At 44.2% G+C, this 14,388-nt stretch overlaps 1 protein-coding gene across 1 annotated transcript; it reads left to right on the forward strand.

Annotated features, from left to right (window-relative positions):
- Window positions 1-977: 977 nt before the first annotated feature.
- On the forward strand, window positions 978-8,447 carry LOC124695160 (epoxide hydrolase A-like). Its single transcript, XM_047228047.1, has 2 exons — window positions 978-1,711; window positions 8,198-8,447. The coding sequence occupies exons 1-2, from the start codon at window positions 978-980 to the stop codon at window positions 8,445-8,447; spliced, it is 984 nt and encodes a 327-aa protein (XP_047084003.1).
- The last annotated feature ends 5,941 nt before the right edge of the window (window positions 8,448-14,388 follow it).

The raw sequence follows: 14,388 nt of genomic DNA on the forward strand, positions 1-14,388 counted from the left end.
TAGTAACTACGATACTAACTTTGACGAACAGGCTCACCTACCGGCAGTCGCCATTCTCGTCGCCGTTCCTACTCTCCCCACAAATTTGTTGAGCTGCAAGTGAGACAGGTCAGTTTCTCTACAATAAAGAGGGGGAGAAATTCATCCTGATAAGTCGGCAGAGGTGGTTGTTTGGGAAAAACCAACCTAAGATTGGGTGGTTAGGAGGGTGGTTGTACCACAAGCCCACCAGAGTTTAAACCCCAGGTTTGACATCTGTGTGTCTTATAAGAGGCGACGTTCCCGTCGACAGTGAGACGCTTGTGGCGATTTTATCAATTTCAAGATTCAACCCGTCGGCTCAGTCTTCCGGGGGTACTCATAGATGTAGGGTGTGCGTGTGTGCGTTCATATGAGTGAGTGTATACACGTGTATGTGAACGTCTGCGTTTGTACTATGTTTCTCAGGAAAAAAAAGAGGTGGTTGTTTGGAGAATAGTGTGCTGTTGAGTTGTACAAGCACAGTTGTAACTTGTAAGACTATTTTTGTCATCCTCCTTTTTTATTAATAATGAAAGTCACACGTTCTGTTGTGTATTCTGGACAAAAAAATGTGGAAACAAGCGAGAGCTCGCCAGTTAATGGGCCGTGAAACTTAAGAGCGAACACAACCGTACACGTCTAAAACTCTGAATAAAGGGACGCATTCTTTTTTCGTGTTGTTGGCATTACTGCTCTTGCCGGCCTAATCCAGTTGAAAGCAACCGAGCACAAGTCTTGGCCGTGATTTAACCGCGCAGTACGCATGTCTTGCATGCGGCTTGGCGCCTTGTGCACCGGCCGTCGTAGCGTAGCGTCGCTCTCTCGCTGGCGAGTAGGCCGTCCGGCGCGCGCCGTCGTACGTCCCACGTGCGTGCATTACAGCTCTGCCTCTGGACCAGTTCTTTTAAGTCCGAGCGAGATCGGCGTCAGCTAGCTCCGCCAAAAAACGTAGTGAGATGGCAGCCGCCGGCGACGATGGCATCACGCACCGCGACGTCGAGGTAAACGGCGTGCGCCTGCACGTCGCGGAGGCCGGGCCGGCGGGCGCCCCCGTGGCGCTGCTGCTCCACGGCTTCCCGGAACTGTGGTACACGTGGCGGCACCAGATGCCGGCGCTCGCCGCCGCCGGGTACCGCGCCGTGGCGCCCGACCTGCGCGGGTACGGCGGCTCCGACGCCCCCGCCGCCGCCGCGGCCGGGCCTGAGCAGTACACTGCCCTGCACGTCGTGGGCGACCTGGTGGCCCTCGTCGACTCCCTCGGCCACGACAGGGTGTTGGTGGTGGCGCACGACTGGGGCGCCATCCTGGCGTGGCACCTCTGCCAGTTCCGGCCGGACAAGGTGGTTGCTCTGGTCGCCATGAGCGTCCCCTTCACCCCCAGGGACCCGGTTCAGACGCCGGTTGGCGCGCTGAGGTCCCTCTACGGCGACGAGTACTACGTATGCCGTTTCCAGGAACCTGGAGCGATGGAGGCAGAGTTCGCTCGGCTGGGCACGGAGCTGGTGCTCCGGAAGTTCCTGTCCATGCGGACAGCCGACCCCTTGTTTATCCCATACAGCGGGTGGGGATCGCCGGACGACGAGGTGCCGCTGCCTAGCTGGATCTCCGACGAGGATATCAAGTACTACGCCAGCGAGTTCGACAGAACCGGTTTTACCGGGGGAATCAACTACTACCGTGCATGGGATAAGTAAGCACCTCATCTTTCCTTCAATCTTTCTACTCTTTTCGAGTATAAATGTCAGGCGAGCAGGCATATTCAACGAAAACTTGTTTTTAAAGTAGCCGGTACCTACAGGAGTGACGTCAGCAATGACGTCAGCCATGTGCTGACCAATTTTTGCACAAAATTGTGAAACAAATTTGAAACATAATTGAAACATAACTGAAACACTAATATTTTTGTGAAACAAACCGTAGTGACGTCAGCAATGATGTCATCAGTTTCACTTTTTGTCAAACTGTTTCACTATTTTTTCCATGTATCACTTTAGTTTCAAAAAAGTTTCACTTGTGTTTCAATTATTAGTTTTATATTAGACAAATATCAAAAGCCTCACAAATCTCAAAGCACAGAGTGAAGGGTAGATGTAACACCTACACCTACCGGCTCCTTTAAAATCGCCGCTCTCGCATATTCAAAGAAGAATTATGTTTGGCCAACAAGAGAACCATGCTGAGATGGGACATATTACATATGTTGAGAGATGTAGATAGTAGTTTTTATAGGGACTAATTTGTAATATGCCCTACTGATGTATATACTAGAGAAAGGGGGCATGTACTAGAATAGTCTAGTTCTCTCAGGATAAATTCCCCACTTGCATATAACCTTGTACAGATGAAATCCTACAGACCAAGTGGTTATTTCCCCAAATCCATCTTCTTGCAAGCCAACATGGTATCAGAGCAGGCGAATCCTGTGTGATTTCCCTGTGAGTTTGGCCTTCGTCGTGTGTTGACTGCGGCGCTGTGTCGCCGGAAATAGCGGGGAGAAATTTTGCCGGCCGGCCGGCCGCGGTGCCGCGGGAACATCAGGGAGAGAAGCTGGTGGACGTGGAGCCGCAGGAACGCCAAGGAGAGACGCTGGTGGTCGTGCGTCCGCGGAGCTGCGACATTGTCAGGTTGGTCACAGGTCTCGCTTATGCTGTTGTTGAGGATCTGCTAAGTACGGGGCTGCTTTGTCTTGCCAAGAAAATTAATTTGGAGAGAGGTACACAGTGCTTGTTCTAAAGCTCTTTGGTTCATATCGTGGGATTACTTGGCTTCATTGAGGTAGTAATCTTGGGCTGTCAAGCCGTGAGCACTAGCTCTTTCTGTATTCAGAGGTAGAAGAACAGAGTTATAAAGGAGAAGAACAGAGTTAGTACTTGCTTAAGTCATTTTTGCTTTGTGTGACGGTTGATGCTAGTAGAGACAAGATGGGTGACTCCAGTGTTCAGAAACTTTGTGAGAGCATGCAAAAAGTACTTGCTCAGTTCATGGAAACACAATTGAAGTCCAGTGGTACTTCCGATAGCTCAAAAATCATCTTGGAACAAAACCCGGTCAAGCTGTCTGGACCAGGGGACTATTTCAGTTGGGCTCGTCATGCTTCCCTGATCTTAGGATCACATGGTCTCCATAAGTTCTTAAAGGAAGATGGAGAGAAGTCAGATGACGGGGATGCAAAACAGGAACAATGGGAGCAGAATCAACAGCGAGTTATGGTTTGGTTGTTGGGATCCATGGATGCATCTGTACGAGAACAAGTTGAAAACCTGCAGACTGCAGCTCAGATTTGGAAGGAAATTGAAAAACAATTCTCAGGAAAGTCTAACAAGATGCAAGTGTGTAGAATACTTCATGAGATGAGGTATATCAAGCAAGATCAAAAATCCGTGACTGAGTATGCAGGGGAGCTAAAGAAGCTATATAGGGACCTTGAGTTCTTTCGCCCATTTAAGCCACATGATCCAAGAGACTTATCACTTCTTCGTGAGTGGTTTGAGCCCTTACTTGTGCAGATTTTTCTTGATGGTCTAAACTCAGATTTCAGCCTTCGGCGTGAAATGATATTAGCAGCCCCTGAGTGGCCAACCTTGGATGAGACTATTTCAAGCATTCTTGAGGAAGAAACTCGCCTAACCCATCAATCACCCACAACAAGAGCTACTGATTCTTGTGCATCTTTGTCTCTTCGTACAATGCCTCCAGCTGCTGCACTCTCCAAGTTTGGCAACCAAAAGAAAGCTAAAGGAGTATGTGAACATTGTAAGAGGCCAGGCCATATAAAGGACAATTGCTACGAGCTGCATGGTTTCCCTAATTCGAAGTCATTTTGCGATCATTGCAAGAAGCCAGGCCATACAAGAGATGAATGTTATAAGTTGTATGGTTATCCAAATGGGTGGCAGCAAGGAAAGTTCAATTCCAGTAACAGTCGAGTAAGTCAGCAAAATCAGGCACATCAGCAGAACAGGGCACATCTCACATCATCCACATGTGAGTTATCAGGCTCAGCGGCACAAGCTCTTGAAGAGTTCAAGTCAAAGCTCATTCTCTCCGAAAAAGCTGCGGCTACAGAAGGTCCTTCTAGCTCTGTCTCTAGTTGCTATGCTGGTGCATATAAAGGTATGAACAACCAATCAAACCCCAATAGTACTTATCCCATTCCTTGGATCATTGACACGGGAGCTACCAATCACATGTCTGGTTCTCCAAAAGAATTCAAGACATATTTACCTTGCTCTGGAAAAGATAAAGTCCGTATAGCAGATGGATCCTTGAGTCCAATTATGGGCTCTGGTTCCATTGATTGCACTCCTTCCTTGACTTTGGAGTCTGTTCTCCATGTTCCTAACTTTCCTGTCAATCTCCTTTCCGTCAGCGCCATTTCCAAATCTCTTAATTGTGGAGCCTGGTTTGAACCTACTTTTTGTGTATTCCAGGACCTGAAGACGGGGAGGCTTCTTGGGACTGGGACAGAGCGTGATGGGCTATACTACTTGGACAATGGAACTGGCGCTCTTGCTCTTGCTGTTAGTGCCTCCTCAAAAGATGAGTTATTGCTGTATCACCGTAGACTAGGTCATATATCTTTCAAGGTTATGTCTCGTTTATTTCCCTCTCTTTTTGCATCGTGTTCTCAAGAGGAGCTCGTGTGTGATGCATGCGAACTTGCTAAGCACACAAGAACTACCTATCCGAGTAGCGGAAAAAAAAGTTTGTATGCTTTTGAGGTTGTTCATTCTGATGTTTGGGGACCTAGTGATACCCCAACAATCTCTGGCCACCGATGGTTTGTGACCTTTATCGATTGCTTTAGTCGTTGTACTTGGCTTTACTTGCTAAAGCAAAAGAGTGATGTTTTATCTACCTTTCAGGATTTCTATGCGTTGATTAGCACACAATATGGTGCAAATATGAAAGTGCTTCACACTGATAATGGAACCGAATATGTTAACAATGATTTTGACTATTTTCTATCTTCTAAAGGCATTATACACCAAACTACATGTGTAAATACTCCATCCCAAAATGGTGTTGCCGAGCGAAAAAATAGACATTTACTTGAGGTTACTCGCTCTCTCATGTTTACAATGAACGTGCCTAAGTTCCTATGGGGGGAGGCAATCAAAACAGCAACTTACTTGATTAATCGTATGCCTCTTCGTATTTTACAATATAAAACCCCTCTCGAGAGTTTAACAGGGTCTAATCCTTACATTGTGCCACCCAAAGTTTTTGGTTGTGTTTGCTTTGTTCATGATTATAGAAATTCTGTTGGAAAACTTGACCCACGAGCTGTTCGTTGTGTCTTTGTTGGCTACTCGCCACACCAAAAAGGCTACCGTTGTTGGTGTCCCTCTGAGCGTCGGTTCTTTGTAAGTATGGATGTTACATTTAGAGAAAATGAATCTTTTTATGGCTCTGCCAATGATTCTAGCACCATTATCTCCTCGCCCAATTCCAGTTGGATTGGCCGAGAGGGGGAGCAAGATATGTGCAACAGAGGAAGGGTCGTTCTTAATGAACCAAATCCAAGTACGTTTTCCATTGTACCAAGTGCACCTCAAGTCCAGGATAGTACAAGTGGACAGGGGGAGGAAATTTTCCATGATTCTTGTCATGATAGTTCGTGCAATGATTCAGACTTGCAGGAGGCACAAGCATCCGATGGTTCACCATCCAATTCACCAAGCATTGTGCAGCCCATGATGCAACACTCTCCAGCTCCAAGTTTGTCTCTACCCAATTCATTGCAACAAGGTATTGATCACTCACCTAATGATCCTCTTCCTGATAATCCAGTAGATAATCTACCTATTGCTTTGCGTAAGCCTAATAGACAATCCAATATTCCGCCACATCTGAAAGATTATGTAGGATATAAAAACAAAATTGCAAATTTCATCTCCTACAAACATTGTAGCTCTCGGTTCCAAAGTTTCATTACTTCTCTTGATTCTGTTATTATACCAAAAAGCTGGGACATGGCAATGAAGGACCCAAAGTGGAAAGCAGCTATGCTCGAAGAGATGAGAGCTTTGGAAAAAAATAGAACCTGGGAGCTTGTTAAGCTGTCTCCTGGTAAGCAGCCTGTGGGTTGCAAGTGGGTGTTCACAGTAAAGCAGAACCCAGATGGTAAGGTGGAAAGGTATAAAGCCCGACTAGTAGCAAAAGGGTACACACAAACATATGGGATCGATTATGACGAGACTTTTGCACCTGTTGCAAAAATGAACTCTGTGAGAGTGCTCATCTCTTGTGCAGCTAACTTAGGTTGGGATCTTTTTCAGCTTGATGTTAAAAACGCCTTCCTTCACGGCGATTTACAAGAAGAAGTATATATGCAGATTCCTCCTGGATTTAATACAAGTCAAACAGAAGGTAAAGTGCTTCGCTTGCGCAGATCCTTATATGGCTTAAAGCAATCTCCCCGTGCTTGGTTTGATCGCTTTAGGAAGGCAATTTTACAAATGGGATACAAGCAAAGTAATGCTGATCATACATTATTCTACAAGCGCAATAGAAGCAAGATAGCCATTCTGATTGTGTATGTGGACGACATAGTGATTACAGGAAATTATTGTGAAGAGATTATTTTCTTAAAAAGGAAGTTAGCTCAAGAGTTTGAAATCAAAGACCTAGGACAATTAAGGTACTTCCTTGGAATTGAGGTATCTCGCAGCTCAAAAGGAATTTATCTTACCCAAAGAAAGTATGTATTAGATTTGCTCAAGGAAGCAAACCTATGTGGGTGTCGTCCAGCCTCAACACCCATTGATGTGAATCATCGCTTAGTAGCTGATAGTGGATCCCCAGTTGACAAAGAATCCTACCAAAGATTAGTTGGTAAATTGATATATCTATCTCATACCCGACCATATATTGCTTTTGCTGTGAGTGTGGTAAGTCAATTTATGCATGATCCTCGTTCTCGTCATATGGATGCTGTCACTCGGATTATTCGGTACCTAAAGAGTTGCCCTGGTCGCGGCTTGCTCTATACGTCACAAGGTAACGTCCGTGTGGAATGTTATACCGATGCGGATTGGGCAGGGTCACTAGTTGACAGACGATCTACATCTGGTTATTGTACATTTGTTGGAGGAAATTTGGTCACATGGCGTAGTAAAAAACAACATGTGGTTGCACGTTCCACAGCTGAAGCAGAGTTCAGGGCAATGGCACATGGTGTATGTGAAGTTTTATGGTTGCGCATCCTTTTGGGTGAACTTGGACTGCTCCAAACAGAACCATTAATGTTATATTGCGACAACAAGGCTGCGATTGATATAGCTCATAATCCTATTCAACATGATCGGACAAAACATGTTGAGATTGATCGCCATTTTATAAAGGAGAATCTAGATCAAGGAGTGATATGCATGCCCTACGTGAGTTCATCAAATCAGTTGGCTGATGTACTTACGAAAGGGTTGCCTGAGCGCTTGTTTTCTCATTTTTGTGGCAAGATGGGGCTCTACGATGTTTTTTCCCCATCTTGAGGGGGAGTGTTGAGAGATGTAGATAGTAGTTTTTATAGGGACTAATTTGTAATATGCCCTACTGATGTATATACTAGAGAAAGGGGGCACGTACTAGAATAGTCTAGTTCTCTCAGGATAAATTCCCCACTTGCATATAACCTTGTACAGATGAAATCCTACAGACCAAGTGGTTATTTCCCCAAATCCATCTTCTTGCAAGCCAACAACATATACTGTTGAACATGTTATTTGGTACAGATCAAATTGCATCAGATTTATATTACACAATACATGTATCTATATATCTAACTGTTGGTTAAGCTTGAACATTGAAATACTTACACATGGTTTGTATTTACTGATAAATTTTTAGATTAAGTATTTATGTATATAGTTTTCCTTGTCTGCTTTCATAAAATGCTCACTTTAGTTAGTTACTGATTCTTTTTGGCTTCTCATTTTGGTTGGTGGATGCTTAATTACTTAAATGAAAGCTCATAAACATTGGGAAGTATCTGCACATTGTTTTTCATTTTCAGCGAAGACATTGCAAATTCATAAAAAAAAACATAAACATTATAAACTACAAAGTTGAGAGTTAGAAAGGAATGGCCTTGAGTCATTGAACAGAGGAAATTGTGATTTTTTTTAAATTATGCTTAATGCATTCTTCCATGGCATTTTTTATGATCTATGTCTAGGACTTGGGAGCTGACAGCACCATGGAGCGGAGCTGAGATAAAGGTACCGGTCAAGTTCATCATTGGAGATCTTGATTTGACTTACAATATTCCATCGACACAAGATTTTATTTGCAAGGGAGACTCAAGTAAATTTGTACCCTTGCTAGATGATGTGGTGGTCATGGAAGATGTTGGCCACTTCATCAACGAAGAAAAGCCAAATGAAATTAATGAGCTGATAATAAACTTCATAAAGAAGTTTAGTTAATATGCAATCCTATCATGCTAGGAACAACAATTACCTATACCTGTGTTCTTAGCGCTCAATATCTTGTGCGATGTAATTTGACGAAAAATAATATAAATAAAGCAGTGGATAATGATTTGTATTTTTAGGGTAGGATAATGATTTCTATTGTTTTGCAATGATTAGAAATACCTGAGTAAAAAAAATAGAAGCAATATTCTGAGTGTTGATGTTCAATATTTGATCATTAGTGAATCTATTAATTTGTTGATAGTATTATGATTCATTGTACCCAATGTCTGCGACGATTGCATTTGGCAAGGAAGAGGGCGGCTCATAGATTCAGTAAAAAAGTATTGTTCCCAAATTAAAACCTACAATTTTTTAGATAAAAGGCAATTAATGCTCGACTTTAAATTAATAACGCCCGCAAAATTTCACAAGGATTCATTATATGCTGCGGCATACGGCTTAGCTAGAAGTTCAACAAACTAATCACGAGCGCAAATTCAAACACATTAGGGAGAAGTATCAGACAGCCCTCTCATGATCATCATTAGTCTTGACCATTACTTGGTGTGATGGATGCGTCTATTTGCTCTAGCTCGTCTGCGAGTTCTACCTTGCTCTATTATGGGGTTTTGTTGATGACGACCACTCCTGCATAAAAGACAATGTTTTATAAATAATATTAGTAGATTGATGTATCAGTTTGGGTTCAATTGCCAACTTGTTACACACATGCGCCAAAGGGTCCAAGATTGCTAGTTTGCTAGTTTAAGCCTCAGCCATGGTATCACTACGGGAGAGCTACAGTCTGCCGACGGCCGCCAGCCGTCGGCACTGCAAGGAAGGCCGTCGGCATAGGCTGTGCCGACGGTAACCGTCGACGTAGCGTCGTCGGTATAGTTCTGGTCGAGGACTGTCCAATCACCGTCGGCACAAACTGGCCGTCAGCATAGTATTTCAAAAAAATTTAAAAAAAATTGAAAAAAATATTCAAATTATGTTTTTTGAATTTTTTTATTTTTTCCCAATTTTCTTCTTATGCTTTTTTACTTGTTAATCTTTCACAAACACACTTAGTACACCTAATCTTAGGTCAAAATTCACTTGTAATCAAACTTCCTAGTTGGTCACTCATCCTCACACTACTCCCTCCTAGCACGCTTAACGTCTTGGTTCTCTTCGGATGAGCTTGCATGAAAGAAATGACACCTTGTTGTTAATACTACCATATCAATCATATTAACCCTTTGACCGTGATGCCACGCCTCTATATTTTGAATTCTAAACAATTACTTAAGTAAACAACAATGAATATATATAAATAATAATATTATATAATTTGAAAAACAATTAAATGATTTTATTTTTTTATCTTTTTTATTTAATATGGAATAAATAATATCAGTAAATACGAATTTGACAAATAATATGTCTAAATTGATCAGAAAAATGAGAGGAATACAAATATGACATCCATATCATATTTTGAACCTACAAAGTTAATTTACCCAAAAATCATGAGCATTAGATCAAGTACCTATAGTTTAAATCTGATTGACTTTATCGAAAATAAGGTGAGAAACGGCATCGGCATGGCATAGTTTGCCGAAATGAGTTCATATTTGACACGTGTGTGGGCCCTAGGATGGGAAGCAAGACCCCGGACGCGGATTTCTAATTCGACCCACGGGCGACCATCTTTTCATTTTCAGCGTGCCCAAACGGTTTTTATTTGTGAAGCAGCTACATGGGGAGCATTTTCGTAAGACGTGAAACCTCCGTTCAATGATAGTAGACCACCTACACACCACCTATCACATGAAATGTGCATGCATTAGCTTTTTGGGAACCCATGCGGCTTCCTGCGGTGTCCTACCGAATCCGCTGGAAACTGACTGAATTTGAACTAGGGGTCAACTATCCATCGCTCCAGAAATTCCGGAAAAAATGTTTTTAGTTCTACGACGCATCATTATATGTGCTAATTTTTGTCCGTTTAGTTTGTTCGCGAATGGGTGCACCCGCACACCCGATACGGCGATACCGCATGTCCGGGGGCCTTGATTTGACCAGATGGCAATTTGAAAGAAGTAAAAAAATCCTACGGTGCCGCACGGCGTCATTTTATATGTCATAGTAACTATTCCGTTTGTATAAACTGGAATACGGCAATTATTTTGAAAAACCCTTCACGAAAAGGGCTATCACGTCCGGAGTTCTATGGATTTTTAGGGGAAATGAGGTGGGGAACGACCTCGGCATGGCATAGTTTGCCGAAACTAAGTCATATTTGGCACGTGTGTGGGCCCTAGGATGGGAAGCAAGACCCCTGGTGCGGATTTCTAATCCGACCCACAGGTGACCATCTTTTCATTTTTAGCGTGCCCAAACGGTTTTTATTTGTGAAGCAGCTACATGGGGCGCATTTTAGTATGACATGAAACCTCCGTACGATGATAGTAGACCACCTACGCACCACCTATCACATGACATGTGCACGCATTAGCTTTTTGGGAACCCATGAGGCTTCCGGCGGTGTCCCGCCGAATCTGCTGGAAACTGACCGGATTTGAACTAGGGCTCAACTATCTGTCGCTCCAGAAATTCCGGAAAAAATATTTTTAGTTCTACGACACATCAATATATGTGCTAATTTTTGTCCGTTTAGTTTGTACATGAATGGGTGCACACGCACACCCGGTACGGCGATACCGCATGTCCCGGGGTCCTTGTTTTGGCCATATGGCAATTTGAAAGAAGTCAAAAAATCTCATGGAGCCGTGCGGCGTCATTTTTTATGTCATAGTAACTATTCCGTTTGTCAAAACTAGGATACGTCAATTATTTTGAAAAATCTTTCACGTCCAGAGTTCTATAGATTTTAGGGGAAATGAGGTGGGAAACGGCCTCGGCATGACATAGTTTGCCGAAACAAGGTCATATTTGGCACGTGTGTGGGCCCTAGGATGGGAAGGAAGACCCCGGGTGTGTAATTCTAATCCGACCCACGGGCGACCGTCTTTTCATTTTTAGCGTGTCCAAACGGTTTTTATTTGTGAAGTAGCTACATGAGGCGCATATTAGTATGACGTGAAACTTTCGTGCGATGATAGTAGACCACCTGTGCACCACCTATCACATGTCATGTGCACGCGTTAGCTTTTTGGGAACCCATGCGGCTTCCGATGGTGGCCCACTGACATAGGTATCCCGGATGGACCTGCCGAAGATAGCACCCGGGGTTTACTGAAGGCCCATAACCGGAAGTTTACGAAGTCCGGGAGCCCATGAGAAAGTCGACTATGGAAAGTAGAGATAGATTAGCAATAAGGAAGTTTGTATTCTTACGGGTCGAACTCAAAGAGTCTTCCGACTATTGTAACTTGTGTAATACGAAACCCTCGGCTCCGCCTCCTATATAAGGGGGAGTCGAGGAACAAAGAAAGGATCAATCTCATTGTCAACAAACCCTAGCTTTTTAGCAGTCGAGCACCTTTTCGGCTGAAACCTTCGAGATCTACTTGATCTCTACTTCCACGAAAACCCAAGTCTACAACCCGTAGGCATTGACAAGTTAATCCATTGTCACCCGCCGAATCCACTGGAAACTGACCGGATTTGAACTAGGGCTCAATTATCCGACGCTCCAGAAATTTCGGAATTTTTTTTTTTAGTTCTACGACGCATTATTATATGTGCTATTTTTGTCCGTTTAGTTTGTTAAAGCGAATGGGTGCACCTGCACGTTCGGTACGGCGATACCGCATGTCCCGGGAGGCCTGTTTTGGCCAGATGGCTATTTGAACGAAGTCAAAAAATCTCACGGAGCCGCGTGGCGTCATTTTATATATCATCGTAACTATTCCGTTTGTCAAAACTGGGATATGGCAATTATTTTGAAAAACTCTTCACGAAAAGGGCTATCACGTCCGGAGTTCTATGGATTTAAGGGGAAATAAGGTGGGAAACAACCTCGGCATAGCATAGTTTGCCGGAACGAGGTCATATTTGGCACGTGTGTGAGCCCTTGGATGGTAAGCAATACCCCGGACGCGGATTTCTAATCCGACCCCAGAACGATCATTTTTTTCATTTTTGGCGTGTGTGAAAGCATGAAACCTTGAACATTTTAGCTCATTTCTAAGAAGATTTGTTTAGGTATTTGAAATATTCCATTTTTGATATTTTTGTATGATAGATCTTGTTTTTCTGCAAAATTTGATATATTACTTATTTTTCTCAATTAGAATGGTTTAGTTATGCTTTTTTGAAGACTGCCGTGGAGAAATAAAAAAAAGCTATGCCGACGGTTATACCGTCGGCACAGGTATGTAGTAAAATAAAGAAAAAAAATGTTGTGCCGACGACTAGACTGGTCCTGTACCGACGGCCAGAACTGTGCCGACGGTGGCCGTCGGCACCTCCAGCCTATACCGACGACCAATTTAACACCGACGGCCATCCTTAACGCCGCGCTCCGGAGGCTCCTGTACCGACGGCCCCGACATTTGGCCGTCGGCACATCGCCTGGCCATCGGCGTACGGCAATTCTCCCGTAGTGTATACCATATTCGGCGTAACCCCAACACCTCACACACATCAACATAACAAGTAGCTGAGAGAAAGTGTTGACATGTGGTTAACATGGGCCTATCCCTACTTGCACATGCATCTCTACCACATCGTTTTGGGGACAAATGCCTACATGTGCCTACGGGTTATGTCTACCTAACACGTGACGTCACTTCTGACAAGAGTGTGTCTCATAATTCAGTGTCTACTCCTACAGAAGCCTCCCTTCTACCCTCTTTTTTTCTTTAACTAGCGATGGACTCGTTTTTTCTATCGTGCCTCCTGCCACGGTAGAGTTTTCTTGTGTCGAGGCTTCACGGCATCTTGTCGCGGCACATCATCCTGTCTTCTGCCGCGGCAGCTAATCCTCATTCTGGCTCATTGTCTCCTGTTAATCATGTTTCTCCTTTAACCGCAGCAACGATTTTGATAATTAAATTCAGGACAACCTTGTTGAGAATACACATATCACACCTAATGCTACTGATCTTTGTTCCGAGTTGTTACATGATGTGTAAGTTACACCCGATCAGGAGCTTAATATTAAGACTGATATTTAGAGACCTTCAACAGTGCCAGATCGTCGTGTGACTCGAGCTCAATGGAATATTCATGTTCCGCACAATATTAATGATGGCACGGTGGTCTATGATCTGCTCAAGCAAACGTTCCATGCCACGGTGTCTGATGTTTCTCTTGAACTTGTGACATATGAGATGGCTCTTGCACATCTACAATGTTGTAGTGCAATGTATGATGTGTTCAAAGCCCTGCAGGATAATCGTACATGGCGTCTTATTCCTCGTACCTTTGATATGAACATTATTGATTTTCGATGGGTGTTTAAACTCAAGTGTCATGTGGATAGATCCATTGAGGGGGTACAAGGCTCCGTTAGTGGCCAAAAGTTTTCGACAACATTGCGGTATTAACTCTGATGCCACATTCTCCCTGTTGTTACATCATCTCCAGCCGTCTCTCCGACGAAGCCTCCAAAACGCATTTTTTCATCCGGATGGACGAAAACGACCCAGTCGCGCCTCCGGCTTCTCATTTTCGTCCGGATTAGGCCTTTCATTCATCCGGGGAGCCCAGGCCACCCCCCCCCCCCGGAGTGTTCGGGGACTCCGGACAAAACGAAAGCACAGGAAACGCCGAGAAAACTTCCAGCGCGGCTGGTGGCCCCAACTTGTCGGCGAGAGAGACCCGTCGTCGTCCTCATCGCATCGTCTTCTGCGCGTTGTAAAAGCCTGCCGCCGGTCAGTCTTCGCCGGACGCGTAGCTTCCACGCGGCGAGTTAATGTCGTCGCATCGGTTTCACGCTCGTCTACCTCTATTTATCGCCGAACTACCGCGTCCGGCCGCATTCACGCCGCTGTCT

This window comes from Lolium rigidum, chromosome 3 (assembly GCF_022539505.1).
Source record: "Lolium rigidum isolate FL_2022 chromosome 3, APGP_CSIRO_Lrig_0.1, whole genome shotgun sequence".
In the NCBI taxonomy this organism is placed as follows: Eukaryota; Viridiplantae; Streptophyta; class Magnoliopsida; order Poales; family Poaceae; genus Lolium; species Lolium rigidum.